This window comes from Melopsittacus undulatus, chromosome 7, assembly GCF_012275295.1.
Source record: "Melopsittacus undulatus isolate bMelUnd1 chromosome 7, bMelUnd1.mat.Z, whole genome shotgun sequence".
Classification (NCBI taxonomy): domain Eukaryota; kingdom Metazoa; phylum Chordata; class Aves; order Psittaciformes; family Psittaculidae; genus Melopsittacus; species Melopsittacus undulatus.
The window spans coordinates 49983269-50006555 of record NC_047533.1 but is presented as its reverse complement, the minus strand read 5'-3'; the positions used below and the strand labels follow the sequence as shown (position 1 = coordinate 50006555).

The window sequence follows — 23287 nt, the reverse complement described above, 5'->3', positions numbered from 1 at the left end:
GAAGGCTGCTTCTAGCTTTTAGACCTGACACCTTCTTTACATGTTCACACCCACTGACACCTGCCAGTTCTTCTAATGCTGCGTTTACCAGCAGCTCTTTGCCCTGCAGGGGTTTGTGCTCAGCCCCTCTACAGACAGCACCTCACAACCCTCTGCCCTCATGCTGCTAAGCTGACCAAGGTGGGCTTTTCCAGCCTTAGCACTTGCGCTGTCCTTCAGGGTATTCAGGGTGCCAACAGTGGGCCCAGGGGAAGTTATTCTTCCTGCAACTTAATCCTGCTCAAGCTCTTCCTCTGAGTAATGGTGTTCTATGGGAAGAGTCATTTGCCTATTCCAAATTTTGTGTGTATTTCCCATATATCTCAGTGCAATCACTCAATGTCTCTGTTATTTCCTCTGCAAAGTGTGCTTTGGGACCCAAAAGATAAAACTGTTAGGGTATTTTATTAATTTCTTACTGCAGCATTAACTTCCTATCTGCAGCTGTTCGACTCATTGTCCTGAAGGGTTTCCCTGTGGGTTTCTAGAAAAACAAATCTGAGACAGGAAATAACGTTATCTAAAATTATAGAGGAGGTATATGGATGTTTAGTGAATTCATCTGAACATTTGAGGATACCCCTCTGAATATTTCCAGCCTACGCTTTATCTCTCTCCAAGTTTTTCCTTCATTAAACCCTTTGTTACACATTCGTAATCCATTAATTCCCCCAAAAGAAATCTTCAGATATTAGTCCCCCCTACCACAGCTTCAGACTAACCATGTCTCTGCACCACAGTGCAAGTGCTTTTTCCATCTATGTCCTCTGGCTCTTTTGAAGCCAAACGGTCCTTTATGCGGGATCTGGAGTCCCTGTAGTGAGGTGGTCTGGTGCCTGAAAAACTAATGAATGCTAACTTTGGTTGGAAGTGAGTCCCTAAGGTTAGTCTTATCCTGCATCTGCTGGTCTAAATGGAAAACAACTGTTTTTTGGATACAGGAACAGCGAAAGAAGAGCATAGATAATGTCTTGTTGTGCTGGCAAAGTGCTGCAGTTGTTATGCACCTCGCAGTGCAGCACCCTTGTACTTGGCATCTATAAATATGCAGATTTTTTTCAGTTCTTACATGAGTAAGATTGGTAGGTCTGTAGCTTGGTGCAAAAATCCCTAAAAATTTCAGAGAAGTAGAATGTAAAAACTTTACGCATACTTTTTTCTTCAGTGAGAAACGTTCCAGTCTGACGCAGCCACTGGAAATTGTGGCTAATGCTGTTTAGAGACATTGGGTTTTTGACTGCACAGACAGTGAAGTGTTATTGTCTTGAGTCCCTGAGGTCTGTGTAAGCTACTATCTCAATCGCCTGTGTAGGATCTTTTACATTTTCCCTGTATCTCCTTAGACAGTGGAATAATTGATAATTCTCTGAAGAAGAATTCCTATTGCTTAAAACTACATTAGAGAAATACTTTTTTTTTCCCCTAAAAAATGTAGAGAGCTTTTGTATGGACAACTGCTGCACATAGATCAGATTTAGTGAGCCTTTTTTCACTGCAAAGATAGGGTACCCAAATCATCGCTAATGTGTAAGGGAAAGAGAGGTAGCTTTCACTTGCAGCTCTGCCCTACAGGATCTGATTTTGTGCTGCCTTTGTGGATTCCAACTGCCTGTATTCATTTTGTCATTCCCATGCATCCTGATTTGTCTAAATGACAGAAAGCGATATGGTAGGTACCAGCAGAACTCCATTCATCATCTGCAAGGTTATGTACAGCTCTTTCTCATCAGGTTTTTGATGGGATGCCTTTCACAACTGCTCATAACTTCTCAGTCCTCATCATCTTCATATTTTGATGTGAGAGTCAGAAAAGAAGTCTTTTTCAGACTCTTGTGTGTCTCTTCTTTCCTCTGATACTGATCTTTAAGCCCAGCAATGCCTTCTATTATTTGCTCCCAGGTTTTGATTTGAGAGAGGATCTTGGTTAGTTTTATTGCTGCTTTTTGGCTTCCCAGTGACTTGGATAATGGCGTTCTGTAACGAGTGCTGACCTTGCACCTGGCTCAGGTTGCCATGCCTTTCTTCTGAAGAGGAGTAAGGATTGCCAAGCCTGAAGAACTGATGCCTAGAGGTGGATCAGGCTTGCTTTGGGGCTTAGTTTTAGTCAGTTTGGTCTTCAGCTAAGATGGAAACCGTATTGGAATTCAGTCAGAGTGGGTACCCAGGAAAAAAAAAACTAATAATAAAAAGTAAAGCATACAGAACTACAGGATACTGTTGATGGCATTTACCTTACATAATTGCAAGATTTTGTACATGCCCAAGTCACACGGATTTGCAGAGTCAACTTGCTCACATCCCTGGTGCCATCAACTTTAAGCTGACGGGGATCATGAGCTGTGCTGTATCCAGAAACGTGTGCACACCAATTACTTCTGTGAACCCCAGGCTGCCTTTTCGCATGCCTTCCTGCAATGATTCTTTTATTAACTACATACTAAGAAAAATCTCATAGTGTTCAGGATCTGCTGCCCTGGCAATAGTCCTGAAAACACGCTGGATGGGGGAGCAGACAGTAGATTCCCAGAGCTTCATCTCTGTTTGGAGAAAGTCACTTCACTTGACAGCGCACTGGACAACGCTGTTTTGAAAGCAGCTGCTTGCCTTTTTCTGTTTTTCTTTTTAAGATACCTAAGGCGGCTGTGAAATGCCATCCGTAGCATGCAGAACAACAACAGCAAAAATGATGGGGCTTTTACACTTCTCCTGCAACCTGCTGTTCTGAACTGAAAAATAGGAAAACAACTGCTGAGGAAGGCTCCTGAGTGACCCCTTGTGTCATATTGCGGCTGTCCTTGCTCCCACCAAAGAACTGTGATCGCATCAGCTTCACAGATACAAGGCATTTTCACATTGTCTCTGCTTCCCAAACCCATACAGAATAGGTGTGGTACATAAGTACATGTGCAGATACATATTATATATATATATGTATATATACACACACATTTATGTCAGTAAGTCAAGAACAGTAAAGAACTTGGTGTTTATATAAAAAATTCACAAACAAACCCATCTATTGTTCATTTCCCTGCCTTATCCCCTTCCCCTCCAAAAAGGGAATGTAGACACACTGTTCAAAATTCAGATGCTCTCAGCTGGCTTCCCAGATGTTTTAAGATCAATAGATATTTTTTTTTCCTCATGATTTTCATGTCTTCTTCTAATGAAGTGCTAAACAACCATTATTCCTTTTTGCCTGCACATTGAGATCCATCTGTAGGCTCTAAACTGCCTCAAAAGTGCTTCAATTTTGCATGAGCACTAAGCTGGGGACTGGGAAGCATTACCCACTGCTGAAGGCCCAGATCATTAGAAAGTGCATGTAAATCCTCTGAACCAGGAACAAAAAGTGCACTGATTTTCTTTGTGAAGTCTCAACTGCAGCTTGAAGGAAAACTTGAACCATGGGCATGTTTTATTCCTGGCCTTTATAAAAAAAGCAACAAACAAAACCAACATCTTTTCTCGCCTGCTTGTGCCTCAACCAAAAGAAACGAAGATTGGGCTGTGACTCAAAAGCTGGAGCTGCTAAGAGCTCATACTCATGTTTTCCTATGAAGATGGTCTCTCTTCTTCCTGATTCATGTAAGTAGCACCAGCCTGGGATAGAATTGCTTGGGTACAGCCACTCGGGATTGCTTAGTGTTGGAATGGCTTGGGTCAAGATTTGTTTCTGCCCCCAGACCTCAGCTAATGTGAGTTCAGAAATGATGACACCTGTGGTTGAATGCAAATACGTACTCATGGTGAGGTTTTCTTTAGAATTCTGCTGTACTACAGCATGATTATTACTATTGTACCAGGAAAACTGAAAAAAGAAAGCAGCAACAATAGGCACACATTCTTACATGTGGAAGAGAACAAAGCATTTTGGAACAATTTGTGCATATTAGCAAAAAAATGCCATCAGCCAGAAAATACCTTCCATTAACAAAAAAACCAAACCAAAACAAAAAAAAAAACAGAAAGGAGGTGTTTTTCCTTTGTCTCTGAACTGTTTATAGGCTGAGAACAGCAACTCGATGCTGTTCTAAGTAAGGTATTAAACATCAATAGTTCAAGGGGTGATATAAAGCTGCCTAGCTTGACTGGAGGAGGTGATAGCAGATGGGCTATTTTACCTTCCCAGAGGGATGTACTGCCCACCTCTACCATGCTGACAGGGACCAGGCATTTGGTTTGTTTTCCACAGCATTCAAGATCTGTGCATCTTATGCAGCTTGGTCCTTCAGGTGTTAATGGCAAAGAACAAAAAGACTTGTTTTCTCTAAAACAAAATAAAATGCAAACAGAAAACGCATGCTTTTTAATTCCAGTTCAAAGTAAATCCCTCTGAAGACAGCCCTTTGTAATTTCTGTGTAAGTCAGTTAAAAATAGTAGGGGAGCTGGGATTTTAACTTAACTCACTGCTATTAGCTGGTAATTGGATACTATAGCTAACTAATGCAAACCAGTGTGGGCTTGACATCAGTTTTAAAGGCAGACTTGACTTATTAGGCTGTTGCCTCATCTATATTAATTTGAGTGAAGAATGTGTCTGTTTCCCTAAAGAGAGAGTTATGAAGGACAGCAGAAATAGCTGGAAGCCTTTAATTTAAATAATGTAAGTAATACGTATGAAACTTGTTTGTGATCTTCTTGCAATCATTTCATGTCACCAGCCAGGCACAATTTACCGAAAAGCAGTATTGAGGCAAAACCAAGTGCATGCAATCACAGTATGAGGGATACTGGGTGATACAGCTGTTTGCTCTTTAAAACTACCTCTAGATATCTATCTGTCTATCTTTTTGTTAAGATTACAGATACTTGTATAGAAAATAAGTATAGGCAAAGTGTGCCATTATGCAATCATCTCTGTCCCATTAGGATGCACACAGTACATTTTTTCTCAGCAAGAACTTTAATATTTGAAGCTGTTCTTCTTGTGCATAGGCCTATTTTTTCATTTTTTAAACACCAAATTCCATAGCTTAAGTACTCTGATATATTTGAGAGGAATAACTCTCTGACTGCGAGAGATCCATCTCTGCAAGAGGGTAAATAAATTCCAATTCTGACATATCACTGGTTTTATTTTTACCTCTGCATAAAGGTTATTTCACCAAATAAAGTGATCAGCTTTCTGCTACAGAGACAGGTTGTTTATAGCACCCATGATGAGCGATTATATAAAATGGACAGGTTATTCTGGACTGTTGGTAAGTAGAAAGATCATAATTCTTGACTTTGGTCACTTAAGTTTTACTGTCAGGGAACAATCTAATGTCAAAGGACTGCATAATAAGAAAGCAATCTGTTTAACTTTTTATTAAGTCTGTTTACACTCATACCACTTTGGAGTATGGTCTTGGCCACTTTCAGGAAGCAAAAAATATGATGCCGTTTTAAGGATTTTTGGATGAAGCTCTGTATGAAATATAAGACAGATGGGAACTATGAGAACTGAAAATGCCTTCATCCTTTTTTTGCCAAATACTATGGAGATAACTCAGCCCCTCCTGAAATTACTATGAAACTCAAGTTTTCTGTTTTGGTATCAGAATTATCCTTTCACTCTCATCTTCATTTAAAAATATGTATACTTATGTCATTCAAATCTGTCCTGACTGAGCAACATTCATAAAGTGTTTCTCCTAATAGCAAAGAAAAGGAACTGTGGTCATAAGCCATGGACTGTGTCAGACTTGCACTGATTTCTTTTAGGATTAAGCAAACCACCACATTTTTCTCTATTTCTGAGTTGAGGATCTGAATAGGGATGCACTGTAGTTTTCTAAGTTACATGCTGTATAATTTGATTATAGAATTAATTCTATAATGCAGCATGAGTTTGCATGAACACACAGAGGAATCCCCCAACCCCAGAGCTGTTTTGCTGCTGACTCCCCAAACCTCTTTTACCTCGTTAAGAAACACCATCCCTACCAATTTGTTCCACACTGCACTGCCGGAAGGATGGTTTGGGGTGCATGTGGCAGGTATAGTCTGTGCCTGTTGTAAGCAGAGAAAGGAGCCAACAACACTGAACATCAGGTTTGGGAAGGTGCTCTGGTACTGATTTCAAGAAATAGAACTTGTAAAGGGTTGCAAGTTACCTGCCTGAAAAATGGGCTGTATTTCCTTTCCATACTTATTTACAGTGGCTGCATACCCCTCAATCTATATGCGTGTATTACAGTAATGTCTTTTTCCAGACCAGAGGTCATAAAGTTCCGTCTCCTTGAGAAATGTGTTCTATGGCATATGTGATTACTAATTAATGAAATACCTTTTGGGCAAATGAAACACAAAGGCACAGAAATTGTTTGAACTTCTACTTACAGAGAAAATAAGCAAATTATCCATGCAGTCTCTTAGAGTTTGTAAGCACAGTTTAGTCTTGCAACTAAAACAGCTCCTGTTTAGTACTGTGCCAGAGGGTCAAACATGTTGCTAATATCATAATACTTCCACAAAGTTGCTCTATCAAAGTCCTGAGGAATATTTTCACATATGTGGGGTATTAATATCAAATGGTGACATTATGGCAGCCATAATACATCAAAATATTGGCAGGATGATGCCCAGTGGGTGGTAGCTACTAACTCTGTGACCTAGACTGACTCTAGGCTGGATAGTTGCATTTGATTAATTGATAATAGTCTTCTGTCTTCAGATATTTGCTATGATCATCTATTGTTTCTGCATAGTCCACATACAGTTGCAGAACCTTGTAAGACATTTTTGTTTCCCTCTAGAAAGAAATTTCTGATTGGCAAATCTGCTCCTATTAAAATCATTGGAAATTTGCCAGTTACTTTGAAGGGTGCAATGTGGAACCCATGAGTTATTACTGCAGTTACTAATAACTCTACTATAATATCATACAATTACATTACTTTTGCATACATTAAAAAAGATAACATTTCTTCCTCTGAAGACCAGATAATCTACCTTACAATTTGTATAGCCATCTAAGTTAAGCACTTGGGGACCGTGTGAATGAAGTGTGTCTTTCTTGATTATGTTTCTAGGATTACAGCTTATAATAAAAGACCATGTATATAAGCACAATTCCCCCCTTCACACTCCTTTTTGCTCCAGGAGGGTAGTAATTTTATTTTGATATATACCATCAGCCAGTGCCTCTCCCCAGTGTTTGTTTGGCTGCACACATTAGCAGTAGGCAGAGTGAACAAGACTCCCTCTGCCTCTCTCCCACCATTAATCCTTCAATAACGTGCAAATACAGAAATACAGAAAGTTCCTTGTTCCTTCATACTCCTTTGCAGAGCCTGAGTTGTATTAGTCCCAGAGATAAATTTTATTTTATTGAAATGAGTGATTGTATATGATGTGGCTACTAATATTTCAAAAAATTTGTCATTTATGGAGAACTTATTTAATTCATAGGACTGGGATATAACTGCAGGGCTGATTACTCCCCAAATGCCCTAAGTCTTCTTGTGAGCTTTTCTCTGTCCTCAACTGGACAGAAAACTATTAGGGGCAAAAGGGTATCTTAGACTGGTTGTCATGGTTTTAATCCCCGCCAGCAAACTAAGCCCCCATGTCGCCATTTGCTCAGTCCCCTGTGTAGGATGGGGGAGAGAATACTCATGGTTTGAGATAAAGACAGTGTGGAGAAGTAAAGCAAAAGCCCACGTGCACAAGCAACGCAAAGCAGGAATTCATTCACCACTTCCATGAAACAGGCAGGTGTTCAGTCATCTCCAGGAAAGTAGGGATCCATCACATGTAACTTGTACTTGGGAAGACAAAACATCATAACTCCAAATGTACCCCCACTTCCTTCTTCCCCCAGATTTATATGCTGAGCATGACATCATATGGGGTTGGAATATCCTTTGGTCAGCTCTTTTATGGACTTATACCCATTAGGAGGGACCTATCAAGCATTCTAGCTGCCACTGTGTTTTCTTATTGCATTGCTTTGAAAAAGGAAGATGCTGGCTTCTGGTTGATTGTGCCACCATCTATGTGATTGTATTAATTCTGAAAATATGCAGCTTACTCAGGTGTTGTAAGAACACATTTATGCTGTAATATCTTCACCTGTTATATAAGCTTAGCAGTATGATGAATTAGACTGAAAAATTCAGTCTAACAAGAGTGTAAGTAGAAGAGATGTTCCTCTGTGAGAAGGTGACAATTTGTTTGCTTTGCTCTGTGGCAAAGTAGAATTGGCCAATACCAGCTAGGCTATATGCTCTGTAAATTACTGCTAATCTCTTAATCTGGTTGGTTCTACATATACTTAAGCAAAATATAGGGACTCATTTTATAAAGTGACTTCTAATTTTGCACTCAGAGGTTGCACCCTCACCTGTAATCAAACAATTTTGTTGAACAGTTTGCCTGAACTAGAGGCACAGCATATCACATTGTTTTGGAAATATTGAGACATGGGTTGTTTGGCTTTTATTTCTTTTAATGACTCCAGTTACTGTTCTTTGATGTAGAAGCAGAAGCAGCTTTGACAGGGATAAGACGAAGATCTGTGAAGTGACCGTATGAGGGTTGTCCTGCATTTGGTGCCCACCTGAGATAGATAAGCGTTACACTCTTGAATGAAAGCAGACAGATTGTACCAGCACCCCTGTGAAATCTGATGTACAGCAGTGTGTCAGCTGGTAACAGGGCAGTTGCTGTCTGAGGTATCTCAGCAAACAGTGTTTTCTGTACTCTAACCTAGAAAGGGATTTTCTGTTAGGGGTTATATTGAAGTGTGGTAGCAGAAGGACTTGGTACAAGAAGGGAACACATCCCTTTGCACTTACCCCAGAGGCTGAAGCTGAGTGTGTTGCAGCTGGTGAGAAGTTTCTTCTAAATCAGTGTGGCTGCTTGTGCAATGAGGTGGCAGTGGCAGTGCTGGGAAGGAATTGTTCATGGCATCAACAGCTGATTTGATACTTTTTGAACTGAAGGGAAAAGTGTTTACATTGGAGATAAAGACACAATATTTTTGCTTGTAAATAGAGGGGACATCTATTTGGTATGTAAAGATGGTGTGCATCTCTTTGGTCATAGCACAACTGTTGATATTACTCAAAGATCAAAGGCCAAATCGCTTTGAATAACCTGAAACCTATCAGTACTTCGCAGCTGTCCCAGATATATTACCTAGAGCAGCTTGTTACTTTGAATTAGAAAGTATCTTCGGAAGTCAGAGATAAAAAGTTCTGCTGGTGTGTTCAGTGAAAACTACTTATCATATGGTTTTGTATTTTCAACAGACTGTCAAAAACAGTGTTTGTGTCCTGAATGTTAAGACTATTTCATAATCCTTATTAACTGGTACTGTTATTATGAGCCTGCTTGCTTTAGCCCTTAGGTAACAAAGTTCACTGCCCCATCAAGTTTGTCATAATCAGCCTTATTATAAAAACATAATATCATAACCTTCAAGGGCTCCCTGGGCTAGTGCTATAAAAACTGGGAGTGAACTGAAGTAATCTTTAGGCTAGCAGCAGTTGTAATGGGAAAATACAACTATTTTTATGCATGTAATGTACATCCTCCCTTCCCACCCTCTTCATGCTCTTCTCAACAGGACAAAAGCTGTCCCTCAGACCCCTTTTGGAGCCAAATTAACTCATCAAGGCAGAACAAGTTTGTAGCACAGTGTTCACTGCATATCAAATGCCCATGCACCACTTCGATTTCCATTTTTTGGAGTGGAATGCAGTTGCCGTATTATGAGTATTCTGTTTCAAGGAGGAAAGCTATTAAGTTTTTCCCCCAAAGTAGCTGATTATTCAGTGGCAAACGATGTCAAAGATAATGAAGTAAAAAGGGAGCTAGGCTATGATAGTATGTAGCAGGAAAATGCATCTCATTAGAAGGCATTCCCACCAGGGAAGTCTATGGTATTACATGCATTAATTCCTTTCTGCTGTTGTTAACCAAGTTTTGGATGCAAACAGCGTGCTGCCTCAGTGACAGTGCACAATTGTGTACAAACAGTAATTAATCGTTGGCTCCCTGAATGAAGCCTCTGTGAGGCTGGAGCAAATCAAAGGGCTGGCCTGGTTTCCAGCACTTGAGGAACATGCCATGCTGTACAATTGGGAACATTCATGTTATGAATATCACCTTGTAAGCTGTGTGGCAGGAGGCTGAGGGTAGCTGGTCTCCATGGGCTGAAGTCTACGCTCAACAGAAGGACCTGCCCTTTGGTGTTTGGTGATGGGGACAAACTGTGCATGCTGTGATCCAAGGATCTTTCAGCTGAGTTTCCTGGCAGTTCTGGAAAGAAAAAGGAAATCAGCCTCACTACACAAATATTTGTATGTGGATTTATATATTCAAGGCTTTTTGCAAGATCATGTTTTTGAAATGGCAATGGTGCTTTCTGCTGTCAGACACACAGGAGAAGTTAACTGATACTTTGGCATCAGCAACAAAGACCAAATATGCTGACAAGGATGTAAGCACTCTCTCTTACCCCTACCCAGTATCTTGGCTGGAATTAAGAGCATTTTGAACAAGCAGTGCATTTTGAGGCAGAGAAAGGAGATGTGTCAGTATGAAACACAGTCGCTGCCTTTAGACTATCAACATTACCATGATCCTTGCAGTGGTGTCTGAGGCACCACAATATTTCCTTGTACTTAGAAAGATGCAAAACAGCTTCCCAACAGAGAGTACAGTGTGGGATATGTGGGCAAATATTGGTCTGCTTGAAAGGATAATGGGTGGGTCACTATCATCATTGGTGCAAGTGTGGGTTTGGGGAGGGGTTGTGCTGAGATGCATTAGAGAGAGCAGGGCCAGGGAGACTGTCAGGCACTGTATTATAAAATCACCTGAAAAATACCACACTATTTGCAGTGTATGTGGACAATAATAGTCCCCAAAACTGTAGTTTTCAATAACTGTACTGCAGCCCATGTGCTCGTCCTTACAGAGTATTGGGGACATTTATGCAATGGTAAAATCCATTTTCCTGGGCAGTTTCAGTGTTTGAGTGAACACGATTTCTTCCTGTGCTCTATCTGTCTAGCAAAAGGAGATGAAATATCAGAGGGTTAAGGGAGTCATATAAATGGAACTAAAAGTGGGCTGGATTGTTGCTTCATGTAAATTGTCCCAGGGACTTGATACAATTTATATCAGCTGAGATGCTGTTCCTCTTACTTGTTTACCATACACACAGTATGAGATAAAAGTAAAAATCACACTGATCAGTTATTCATTCGCCCACTTCTCTTATGCAGATAAGTGGTGGGGTTTTTCCTTCACATCCTTATGACAGTCTGTGTTGCTGATAGATTTTGGTAGAGAGCTATAAGGTCTCACGACAACTTTACAAGCAGGCTTGTGTACCTACCCTTTTTTCTTCCTATCCTTTCTAAGCCTAATATTGATCAGCATTACCTGTACCCTAACAGGTCTGATTGTCCGAGAGGTCAGCATTGAGATTTCCCGCCAGCAAGTGGAGGAGCTGTTTGGGCCAGAAGATTACTGGTGCCAGTGCGTTGCCTGGAGCTCTGCAGGCACCACCAAGAGCCGGAAAGCCTACGTCCGCATTGCATGTGAGTGTCTTTGCTCTGTGTGTTGAGTTGATGATGTTTGGGTGAGGAAAAGGGGAGTCTCCCTTTGGGAGAGAGATTTTGTTTCCAACCAGTTAGGCTTTGTATTTTCTGCCATTACAGATGCATATTAGACTTTCAGTTAAGAATTTCAGTTTATACTATTCTTAAGAGCAAAATCTAATTCTTCTCCTTTGTGTTTTTTTGAGTACAGCAGTTATATTTCTCAAGAAAAACATCTGAAGCCAGTTAGTAGGAATATTACCAAAGTAAGCTATAAAATGAGATGACAGCTGTTCCTTTCATGGAGTCACAGAATGTTTGAAGTTGGAAGGGACTCTGAAGGTCATCTGGTCCAAAACCCTGCTCAAATAGGGTCACCTAGAGCCAGGACTTATTCCAGGCAGCTTTTTAATATCTCCAAGGGAGGAGACCCCACCACCTCTCTGGGCAACCTGTGTTAATGCTCGGTCACTCTCACAGTGAAAAAGTGGAACAGGACCCAGCACTCCAGGTGTGAACTTCCTAGTGCTGAGCACAGGGGAAGGATCCCATTCTTCGACCTACTTGGCAATACTTTTCTCTAATGCAGCCCAGGGTACCATTAGCCTTATCTACCACAAGGGCCCATTGCTGACTCTTGATCAACCTGGTGTCCATCAGGAGCCCCAGGTCCTTTTCTGCAAATAAAATATGTATCTCTGCATCCATATAATAAAGCTGCTGTTCCTTAACAAAGAAAGAAGTGTGTGTTTAGCATATCTTGTAATCAGATTGGGCAGTATAAGTTTGAAAGTGGTCATCTCAGCCTTAATAATTCATCATTGTTATTCATGGCTACTAACCTCAGTATTTATTTTGACATTCCCAGCTTAGACACCAAGAACACAGGGCAACCAGTTCCTTGAAAACAGATCTTCATCTGGACTGTACAAATATTTAATGTTCATTAATTTTCAAAGAGATGCTTCTCTTTGTAATAGAGTAGTTACACTGGGGACTTCCCATTTCTCTTTCACATGATGAAATCCTGCTTTGTATGGTGGGAACAAAATATATAATCTGGAATTATATCTCTTCCACTGTTTTCCTCCTCAGCAAAAGCACATTTTGTGAGAAAAAGGTCATTAGAAGCTGGGTTTGCATCATGTTTATATTTCCTGCACTTTTGTGCCTAACAATTTATAATGAGATAGGAGAGTTTCTTCTATGCTTCTATGAGTCTACGATTCCAGACAAATAAGCTTTTCACAGACATGATAGAGGGAGGACTCTCTGTCATTTAAAACTCTCAGTTGAGAGCTTGAACTTCCTTTGTTCATGATAAAATATTATGTTCTTAAATCCTTGAAGAGGACTTACCTTCTGTGTAAACATCCAGATACAAATCTCGAAGGTTCAATTTAAATATCCATTTTTTCAATGTTTTTGGTCTGAGTAATTGGCTAGAAATAGAGGCCTGTACTTTTGAGTACAGGATTAAACCTCATATAAGAGTTTTCCCAGGGTTAAGGGAAGTTGAAATTATTGTACAAACTGTCTTCCTGCAAAATTAGAAATGTCATTATGTATGTGCATAGTGCTTTCCCATGGCAGGAAACTTTTCAAGACTTTGGAGGGTTTCCTTTTTCTGTACTGAAACAAAAGAACGCTATTTCATTTTTATTTTCTTCTGAGCAGGCAGCACTTCAGAGAGGCTTAGCAGTGTTTGAACAGGTTTTTTAGATTATGACTTGTAAGTTAACTCATTAAGTCGATTTTCATGTCCTTTCAGTTAGCTCTTGGCAGATGATAATGAAATTAACCCAGTTTAGGAAGTCAAGTGTATTTCACTTGATGGTTAAGTGACTTTTGTGTGCTGCCATGCCTATGCGCTTAATTTCTATATAACACATAATCATTGTATGTGTATGCAAGTTATTTTATATCAATTGGCATTTCTTCCCAGGTGTCCAAATTTCTGTTGAAGGCACTCAAAATAGAATTTGTTTGTTTTACTAAGCATGTCTTGGAGATAGAGGAACAATGAATTCAGTGATTTTCCTAGAGTCTTGGTGGGCCTTTTTAGAACAGTCTAATTAAATAAATTCCAGGGAGTTTCATGTGCCTGTAACTCAAATACGGCTTTGTGTTTTACTGAAGTTTTTTTTACTTCTTGTTCATCACTTTGGGGTCCTAGGGCAGCTGTGGTGCAGGAAAATCACTTAGACTCCTTGGGATTAAGAGCTGAAGGCCTTAAAACTGCAGATTTTCAAACAGCAGCAAAAGCACACTCTCTGCAAAATTGTCCATTTCCAATTTCACAGATTTCTAATCAATTTCTCAGGTAACTCAGGATGGTTTTTTAGGGGCTCAGACATATAATGTGGGGTATACGTCTTATTTTGTTGTGTCATTTTGTCTACAAGATCACTGTTTTAAACTGTGGACTCAGATATCATAGAATCATAGAATAGTTAAGGTTGGAAAGGAGCTTAAGATTGATATACCGAGACTCGTCTATATTTACAGCCTTGATTTCAGAGGACTGAATATGAATTGGCAATATAATAGTTGTTTCCTAATAAACTTTAAGACCAGCCGGTAGGTCTTCTGATGTTTATGCAATGTTCCATTCCGGGATGCAAGGTAGGGCCCATGCAGTATTTATTAATCCGGATAATCAAGGATGTCCAAAATTGAAGAGGGACAGAAGATCCCACCTCTCCGGCTCTGTCTGCATGTTTGACACAGTACTCACTTTTAACTGGTACAAAAAGTAAGCACTGACACCTTTGGGAAAGCATGGAGCATATGAAGTGCTATGCTTAAGTTAATGGTATTATGTATCTTAATACCCGAACCTGGTGATTCCATCTCTACAAGCACAAACTGTATCATAATTAGCCATACAGTAAGAAAAGCTTCTTTTCCTTCTCTTTCTTGTCATCTTCTTCCTCCTTCTCTTCTTTCTCCTTCCTCTCTCCTTCTACTGTTTCTCTCTTCTCTCACTTATGACCACTAGTTTTAATTCTGGAATTCTTTGTCCTCTCAAGTGCTGGAGCTGCACTCCATTAAAACAAACAAACAAAAAAAATAGCATGCAACATCTCTGTTCACTGAGCGTGTAATAGAATTAAGTGAAAAGTAATTTGAAAGTGTGAAGAATGTGCATCCTGGAAAAGCAGCTTGTATTTGTTTAATGCAGGGTCAGGCATGTGTCAGAAAGTACATAACAACCCAGTCAATGAATGTTCTCTGTGAAAATCAATTGCAACATCACTCTGGCCAAGAGCTTCAGTTATTCAGGAAGGGAGTAATCTATAAATATGGAGTGAAGATGCTGCTGGTTTTCAAAGGCTGCCCATGTTAGCAATATAAACAGGAAAAGTGTATGAGTCTAAAGACAACAGCCTAGCTTCTTTTAAGTGTTCAGGGAATTTAATGACATCTCACCATTTCACTTCTGGACCATGAGTATGCTAGGAAATTACTCCCTTCTGTGCAGGCTGTTTCTGAAAAGGAGCTTTTTTTTCCTATTTCATGGAATTCATCTTCCTGAGGCATTGGTCTCCCCATGAGAACAGAGCTGAGCATTTCGTCCTCTTAAATTAGCAGATTTGTTGTGATTAATTTTGACTTTGCCATTCTAGAGATCTCAGTAAGCAACAAAGTAGGGGTGCCAAATGTATATCTTGGTGGAGCTGGAAAGATACAATAATTTTTCTGAGATATTTGCCCATGAAAGTGCTAAAACACATTTCCTATTTATTCACACATTTTTATTTATTCTAGGCACATTCTATCAGGAGCACTAGGAGTCACTAATATGTTTCAGTACAGTTTTTTTCTGTTACTTTTGTGTAGTAGGGAAGGAGGAAAGGGGGAGATTGGGAGTAGTTTTAACTTTGGCTGAAAAAACCAAGCCCAATACAAAGTTTTAGTGTTAATTTCATGTGACAAGACTGATGTCATTAAGCAGATAAAACCTAACAGGGCAAAATTCCTGTTAAAAGGATGAATGAGATCTAAGCCTGTGTAACCAAGAGTAGAGTTAAACCCACTGGAAAATACATCTGATAAAGACTAAACAATAGCTGCAGCATTTGACCTAATTTTAGATCAGATAATAAAAGGGTGGCTAAGACAAATTGCTTTGAGCCCATGTGCATAGAGCAACCTCACTTTTCATTTGCTCCAGTTTGGTGCTGCTATAGCTTCACTGACTTCATGATGTTAACCCATGCTGTCCTTGAGAAAATATAGTAAGAATATAAGCCCTAAATCTGCTGCCAGGATTTGGATTTGTTGAAAGCAAAAAGAAAGCAAAATCTTTCTCTGCAATTTCTTTTACCCAGTCTTTCTGGGTGTAATGAATGTGGATAGTCTCTTCCTTTATTCATTATCTTAAAATATGAATTTTAAATAAAACATTTTTAAAGGCCCTGATGTAGTAAAGAATTGTGCTTAATCTTTTGTATAATTTGATCCTGGTTTCCTATGTACTTATCTAAAAGCCTTTTTTTCCCCCAGACATTTTTTCAAAGGCATGTAGCTAATATATGCATGTCAGATAGTGTATACTGATAAGATAAATGCAGTTCAGAAAAGGAGACTATTTCATCTGATGGTTTATCTCCACTTAAAAAGTATGGAGTCACACAAAGAAACAGATATAAAAAAGAAATCACAGATTCTTTACTGGCTCTCAGTTATCTTGCATTTTAGTACTGGGGCCCATGCTCCCTGTTCTAGTGCTGCAGTGCCTTTCTTCCCTCTCCTCTCACACCTAATCCGAGCAATGCTGAAAGGGCATGTTCCTGTAGCCACCAAAGCATTAGAGCACATTGCAACAAATACAAAGTTGGGTGAATGTCAAGACAGGGAGAGAGAGCTGGGAAGGACATCATGTGAGAACGTTGATAGGAAGGTATGTCTAGGATATGCAGTATTTAAAAATAACTCAAAAATGTGTTTTGTGCACTTTGGTAAATGTGTATGAGAGTTAGCAGAGATAGGAGCTGAATTCCTTTCTGGTGTACCATTTAAGTTGCCACTAATCGATATCTGTTGCTTGTAGTTAATAAAGGAATAACTGAGGCATGTGGTCTTGAGATGACAAGAAAGAATAGCAGATCATGGAAAGGGCAGCAGAGAAGTTAACTGAGCATTTAACGTATTTGATACTACCACTCTGCTTTTGCTTCTGATAGGAATGTTTCTGTACTGCTTCTCAAGTTAACATGGGCATAACTGGCTCCCAAGCTTAAGGATGTGGTTGCAACAGTAATAAATACAGATCACATTGCTTTTTAATAAAGAACTAAGACTTTATAAATTAAGGTGGACTTGACTTAAGTGTTAGTGTTGCTTAAAAAACTGAATTTATGTGAATTTAATCCCTTAGTAGGAGCCTTGAGATCAATCACTGCACTATCATACCTAAGAAATTATCATCTTTCAGTCGAGTCTGCTTAATGCCTGATGGTGAAGCATAGATACAGTCAGGAAATTAGCAAAATGTTGTGTTTATTTCAGTAGTGACCAGCTGTGTGAGTCAGATTAGTGTATTGGAAAAGCAACAATGGCGAAGTGCCGGTTTATACAAATTATTTTCTGGTTTAGTGTTTCAGTGTGTTGTAAATTCAATTCTACATGTGAATTGCTGTGTTAACCTGATGCTTTAATGCCTATCTTTAGTACCTCTAAGGTCTACCTTTAGTACCTTCTGTCCTATCTGTCATCTAAAAAGGCAGCTGTTGAGGTTAGGTCATGTGAACTTTCTATTTACATTTTTTTGAAAAGCAAGACCTTTGGATTCCATCTTCAGTCACCAAATAAAATAACAAATGGAACTGAGTTTATACATTAGTTTGCAGCTTCAGCTTAAAAAAAAATAACACAAAAAACAAAAACAACAAAAAACAATAAATACTATACAAGTAAAAATATAAGAGGAGGATCTATGTACACCTGGGAACACATCTGCTCAGTGAATTCTTCAGTTTGCTTGCTTGTATTTTTTATGCTGGTATCAATACCAAATATGTTGACAGGACTGCTGCCAATCTGACGCTTTAATAATTCATACTGCCTTTTCACAGACAGAGAGGTCCTGACCCAGAATGGATCAAATATTTTACTTGTTTTATTGTTTTGGTTTTTATCTCTACTCCAAACGTGTAGCAAGTTCTGTACGTACTATGGAAGTAAGTACACTTACTTCCATAAGCGTAGCCCCCATGGAAGCTGTGATGCAAAGAGTGTTTTGTCTTACCATCAGCTGTCTGAACTAGCTTAGAGCTGAAGGGAGGAAGGGAAGAAAAGGCTCTTCTGCTGATGTGCAGGCAGTGAGTCTCTGAGGAGTCATCAGGGTGCAGCATTATCCCAAGCTTGTTGAAGATGCCATTGGCAGAATGTGAGCCTGACAGACATGCACCTCCCATTTACTCAGGCTGTGAATGCATAGCAAATAAAAGAGGAGAGAAGGTTTTGGGCTCAGGCAAAGCGTCTTGCAGATTGTATCCTAGCATGCAAAGGGCCTCTCTGTGCCATAGCATTTGTCTTTAGAACTGGCCAGATGTGAAACATTCCCTCCAGAGAAAAGAAGAGTGACACAGAGTTGTGTGTTGAGCTAAAAATGGGGTTTTGAGCTGTTGACTTACTGGTTCTGTTGATATGTCCAGCTGCTGATGCTTTGGCCAGATGAGAGCAGAGCCCCGTCCAACTGCGGCCTCATCCCCTGAGGAGCAGCACACTGAAGGAGGGCAGGAGGCTTTGATCAACATCCAGCATGTGGCTGGTAGAGCCGGAAACTCCACAGAGCAAGGCACCACACTTAAAACAGAAATTCATAGAGGTTTCAGAGGGATCCCCTGAGTTACAGACACTCCTGTGGGTGTCTCAGTGGAAATCTGGTTTGATCTAATTAACATCAGAGAGCTGGAACCACACAAGGACAAAGTTAAAAAAAGAAGTTTTTTGTTCCTAACCTTTCCATTACTTACTCACCAGTGTGACTGATCCCCGCACAGAGGCTGTAGACCCAGCTTTGGACAGAAAAGAGAGGCCAAAGTATGCCTGATAGCACATGGTTTCTTACATTCACAATTGTAATTCAGTCTCTAATGCCTTTCTTTCAGAAAAAAAAGGTGTTTCTAACTCCAGAAGCATCATGGAAAGTGATGGAAGAGGAACAGGACAGTTTTACAATGTTAGTCGTGTCTCTCTAACTCAGCATCAGTCACCCAAGTTTGGGAATAAATGCAGTGAGGTGTGTTTTCATAAGTATGTAGATCAACCTTCATTTTGTAGAGTATTTTTCCACGATTATTTTTCTGTTTGGGTATTTCTTACTAGGCTAGATAAAATTAAGTCAGCGTTGAACTTTGCCTCTTGAGAACACTCAGCATTAGGAAGTATACTTGAAGTGGAGTGCTTGGCTACATATTGATCCTTAAATAATGGTTAAAAAATAGGAAACCATATTCCCTTTTTTCCTAGTGTTTTAATTGCAGTTTTGCTTATGACATGTTTGGTTTTATAGACGTATATATAAAAGCTGTGTATACTTAACCCATATAAAGCAAGCTATCTTCTATATGGAAATACATATGATTTGTGAAGGTCTTTTCACATTCTTAAAACCTTAGTTTTCTGAAAGCACACACCAAAGGTAGTTCTTTCAATGGGCATAGCTACTATGAAAGTTGGGCAGAAAATAATGTGGTTTTTCTTCTTGTGCTCTTAAAGCTTGCTTATTTGTTTGAATTGTTTGCTATAGAAGGAAAGTTGACGGAGTTACTAGAAGGTGCACTGAGTCTAAGGTCTATCAAGGGCAGAAATCCATCTTTCCCTGACAGTAATGCTGCATTGTTCTGTTCATTTCTGGTTTACATCTAATTCCTGGCTGACAAGTGTCCGTTTTTCATGCTCATTCATTAGTCACCCTTGCATTAGCACTGCCTTGAAGGCATCTGGTCTACCTCTTATCACATTTCTCAGAAATGATAAAAGATATCCTTAAAGTTTTACCCACCCACCCATCACAGTAAACCTCAGAACAGCGAAGAGATAAAATACATTGGATTAGAAAAAAAAGAATAGGGTCATTCTTTACTGTTTCATAGAAGTTGACAGGTAGAAAAGGAAGTGGGAAAAATGCCATGAGTTCCTATAGAAGACGATTATCTTAGCAAGTGAAAATGCAACTTCTGAGTGGCTTATAAGCTAAAATTTCATTAAACATGAAAGAAAGTCATTTAGCAGTGCATCAGAATTAAGATCTATGCCCCTTTCCCCAAAACCCATAGTGATTCACAAATAATGTAACAATATGGTGTACACTGAGATTATTACTCTTTTTCAGTTTATGCTTGTGAAAATGCTCTCATTTCAATGCAGGTCGGAATGCAGCCATCTGTCCTTACCAGAGATGGTTGTGCAGGAGTATTTCAGGAGTCTTGGAGGGAAGTCTCATCTTAAGTATGCTGTAAATGTGCTACGATATATGCCACAAGAGCCCCCTCTGAATTTACTAAGACTGTACATTAGTAAAGAAAATAAGTCTGGCTCAAGCTGGCAGAACAGAATCTTAATTTCTTCTCCTTAGTTTTATTTTTATGAAGACAGCCTTAAAAGGGAAATTATAGGTGGGGGATGTGGGGTGCAGGCTTTGCGCTGAGCCTGGTGGTGATATCCCCTGCTGGGTGAAATACGTGAGAGAGCTGGTGATTAAAACAAGATGGGCCCTTCAGCATCACTGTCCACCAGGGTTTGCTCCCCTCCAGGGAACATGAGCTGTGGCAGCAGTATTACCTGTATAAGGGGAGGAGGAGTATCACTAGTACGGACAATAAGGGATTATTCTTCATTACCTGAATAATAATGGAAAGAAACTGCAACTGCTTCTCTCTTGTGTCTCTCCCTATTGAAGGCGAAGGTAGAGAAGGCTTTCTCTCTCTGTTGCAATAACAGGGCTGCTGCCAACCTGAGGCTTTAATAATTCATACTGCCTCTTCACAGACAAAGAGGTCCTGATGCAGAATGGATCAAATGTTTTATTTGTTTTATTGCTTTGCTTTTTTCAGGCATATTTTCTGAAGACTGTTAAAACTTTTTTTTCTCCTGTTTTTTATCCCTTTTTTCTTTTTTTTTTTCCTTTTTTTTCTGATATGTATTTTATTTGTCTGTTGCCATTCTCATGAGAAAATATGTCCCTTCTGTCCTTGCTTGTAAGGAATTGTAACTTACATGACACTTCAAAAAAGTGACAACTGTTATTGAACATAGTCTGCTTGGGAAAGATCCAAAGTCCCTCAATACATTAGCAAGCTCACCCACTCCCGGCTGACAGTGTGAAGTTGCCATGATGACTGTAATGTTTAAATGGTAAAGGAAGCTGAAGATTGAAGGATTAGAAGGACAGTGTTGTTACAGAAGTCACAGCAAGGGCCATAGAAAAAGAAAGCAGTCATTTCAAAGCCCAGTGCTGTTTTATGGTCATTAGAGCAGGTGACAGAGTTGTTTGTCCAGGCCCTCCACTTCTTCATCACTTAAAGAAACACCTTGTTGGCTTGTTTGTCTGTTACAAATGGCAAACCTGATGCTTGGTTAGGTAAAACCTGCCCTGCACAGCCACCATCTGTAGCTCTTTGTAGGTGGCATGGCTGCAGCGGGAGGTGATAGGGTAGTTCTTGTGGGATAAAGCTATGAACATGTGGGAGAGAGCCAACAGAATAGGGTATAAGAGCTCCAAATCTTGTAAATACACAATTATGTACTCTGCCTCTCCCCCTCCCCTGAAATTAGTATTATTTACTCAATAGTGTCTAATGGCTCCTTTGAGAACATTACTGGCTATTATGTCAAGGCCTCTACTTAGTGTAATTTTAGTTTGTGGATCATTGACCTGCTCAAATCCAATGGCACCATTAAAATGGCATACACAGCAAGGCTCTGGGAGCAGGGGCACCTGGGGTCCTGCAGAATTTGCCTCACCTGCAGCAGGCCCACTGCAATAGCTCCCGAGGAAAAGGGTCTGTTCATACACAGCAATTCCAGCTGTTGATAACAAAGAGGTTAAAGTGGGATATTTTTAATGTTATTATGCATTGCTAAACTAATGCTATTTTATTTTGTATGCACTAAAATTTGGGGTATTTTTTAAGGCAAGAGCTTTATGAGATAGATGATGGTTGTACACATGAGGCTATGGCAAACTTCAGAGCTGTTAATGTTTCAGAAAGGTAGGGAGGACAGTAAATCAACGTGGCAAGGAAAAAAACTCAGGTTACTGTCTGTTTATTCTCCCACTACTGTCTTCATCCCTCCATATCTGGAAACTTGAAAGCTATTATCAATATACTATTTATTACTGTGCTTATACACTTCTGTTACCAGCATGGTAACTTTCTCATTTATCCTCAGCCATGATATCAGAGCATGATACTTCTGGTTTAATTGTCTGCACTGTGCACATATGTGTACCCGGTAGATGTGCTAAGGTGTACCTGATTGTAGAGGCAATACCTGTATAAATAGCAATAATATGATCCTAAGGGTACTGCTAACAATATAACCCTAGTTATTTGCTAACTTAAGGCAAACTGTATTAACCTGCCATGATATGTGCCCAGGATACCTACTGAGCCCACAGGATGTGTGGGAAGCCTGGACCAAAGGAAGAATGTCATGTCCTGAGAAACCCACCAGCTCCTGAAAGAGTTGCTCATCTCCATGTTTAACATTTAGATGGGGGTGTGTGGGGAGGGTGGTGGTGGTGTGTAACTTCATGAACTTCGGGTCCTTTCCAGCCCTGACCATGCTACGAAGAAGTACATCACTCCAAAACTCAGCATTTTGTCCTTGGAATAACTCCTACTCCCACAGAGCACCTGGAAGGTGTTGGTTGTACAGCTAAAATTGACCTGTAGAACCCAAATGTCCCCTGGTTATCCTGTCAGAGAGGGTAGGCTGAAGTTGGTGGGCTGGTGGTGTTGGAGCTGGCAATGCAGTGGGAGCTATGTACAGGCATCCTTAGACAGCTTTAATCTGTCTGTCTTGCTGTGGTCACTCACTCTCACATAAACAAGCCTTGCTAGCCTGAAATAAATCCTATGTGACAAAGATGCAGACAGGCATAGAGTCTGGTGAAGCTTGGCATGTGATCCTAAGATATGATCAGTTCCAGATGTTTGCTCCTTTTCTTTGATGAAAGTTATCCAGTGTTGTAGGTTAAAGTACCCTTCATCAACAACTAAGGTTAAAGTGGTGGATTTTGTATGGAGGTAGCTATAATACTGGTGTATGTTTCCTTTCAACAGAGGGTAAACCCCAAACAAGGAGACAGCTGGAGACAATAAGTTCTTATATCACCAGGGTAAGATCTGCCAGGGCTTATCTTTCTGTGCCCTAAACTGTGGCCTTAAATCCTATCAGAGAGGCTCTCAGCATCCCTTCCCTGTGTGTTGGAGGGAGCAGGAATACCAGTGGTGGGGAGGCAGAAGGGTTTGAGGTCGCTCCTCTCATGCCTGTGGTGCAGAGGAAGAACAGAGATGCCTCAGTTTCACTAGGGAAATGAATAGGTTTAAGGACATTAGAAGTTTACCATGTTATTAAGTTAAAATCAGCATCTTCAGTTATGGCAGAGGTTGTCCATGTCATGTTTAGATTCACATTTCATTCCAGGTAGTTGAACAACCACATTTTGCCCATGTAGGCTAAGAGA

The 23287-nt window shown here is 40.0% G+C and overlaps 1 protein-coding gene across 1 annotated transcript in view; it reads left to right on the top strand.

Moving 5' to 3' along the window:
• Positions 1–23287, top strand: part of UNC5C (unc-5 netrin receptor C) — a 247391-nt gene that overhangs the window by 166821 nt on the left and 57283 nt on the right. The window contains exon 3 of the mRNA XM_031048503.2: positions 11440–11583. Within this exon, the coding sequence (XP_030904363.2) occupies positions 11440–11583 (144 nt within the window). The remainder of the gene's footprint in view (positions 1–11439; positions 11584–23287) is intronic.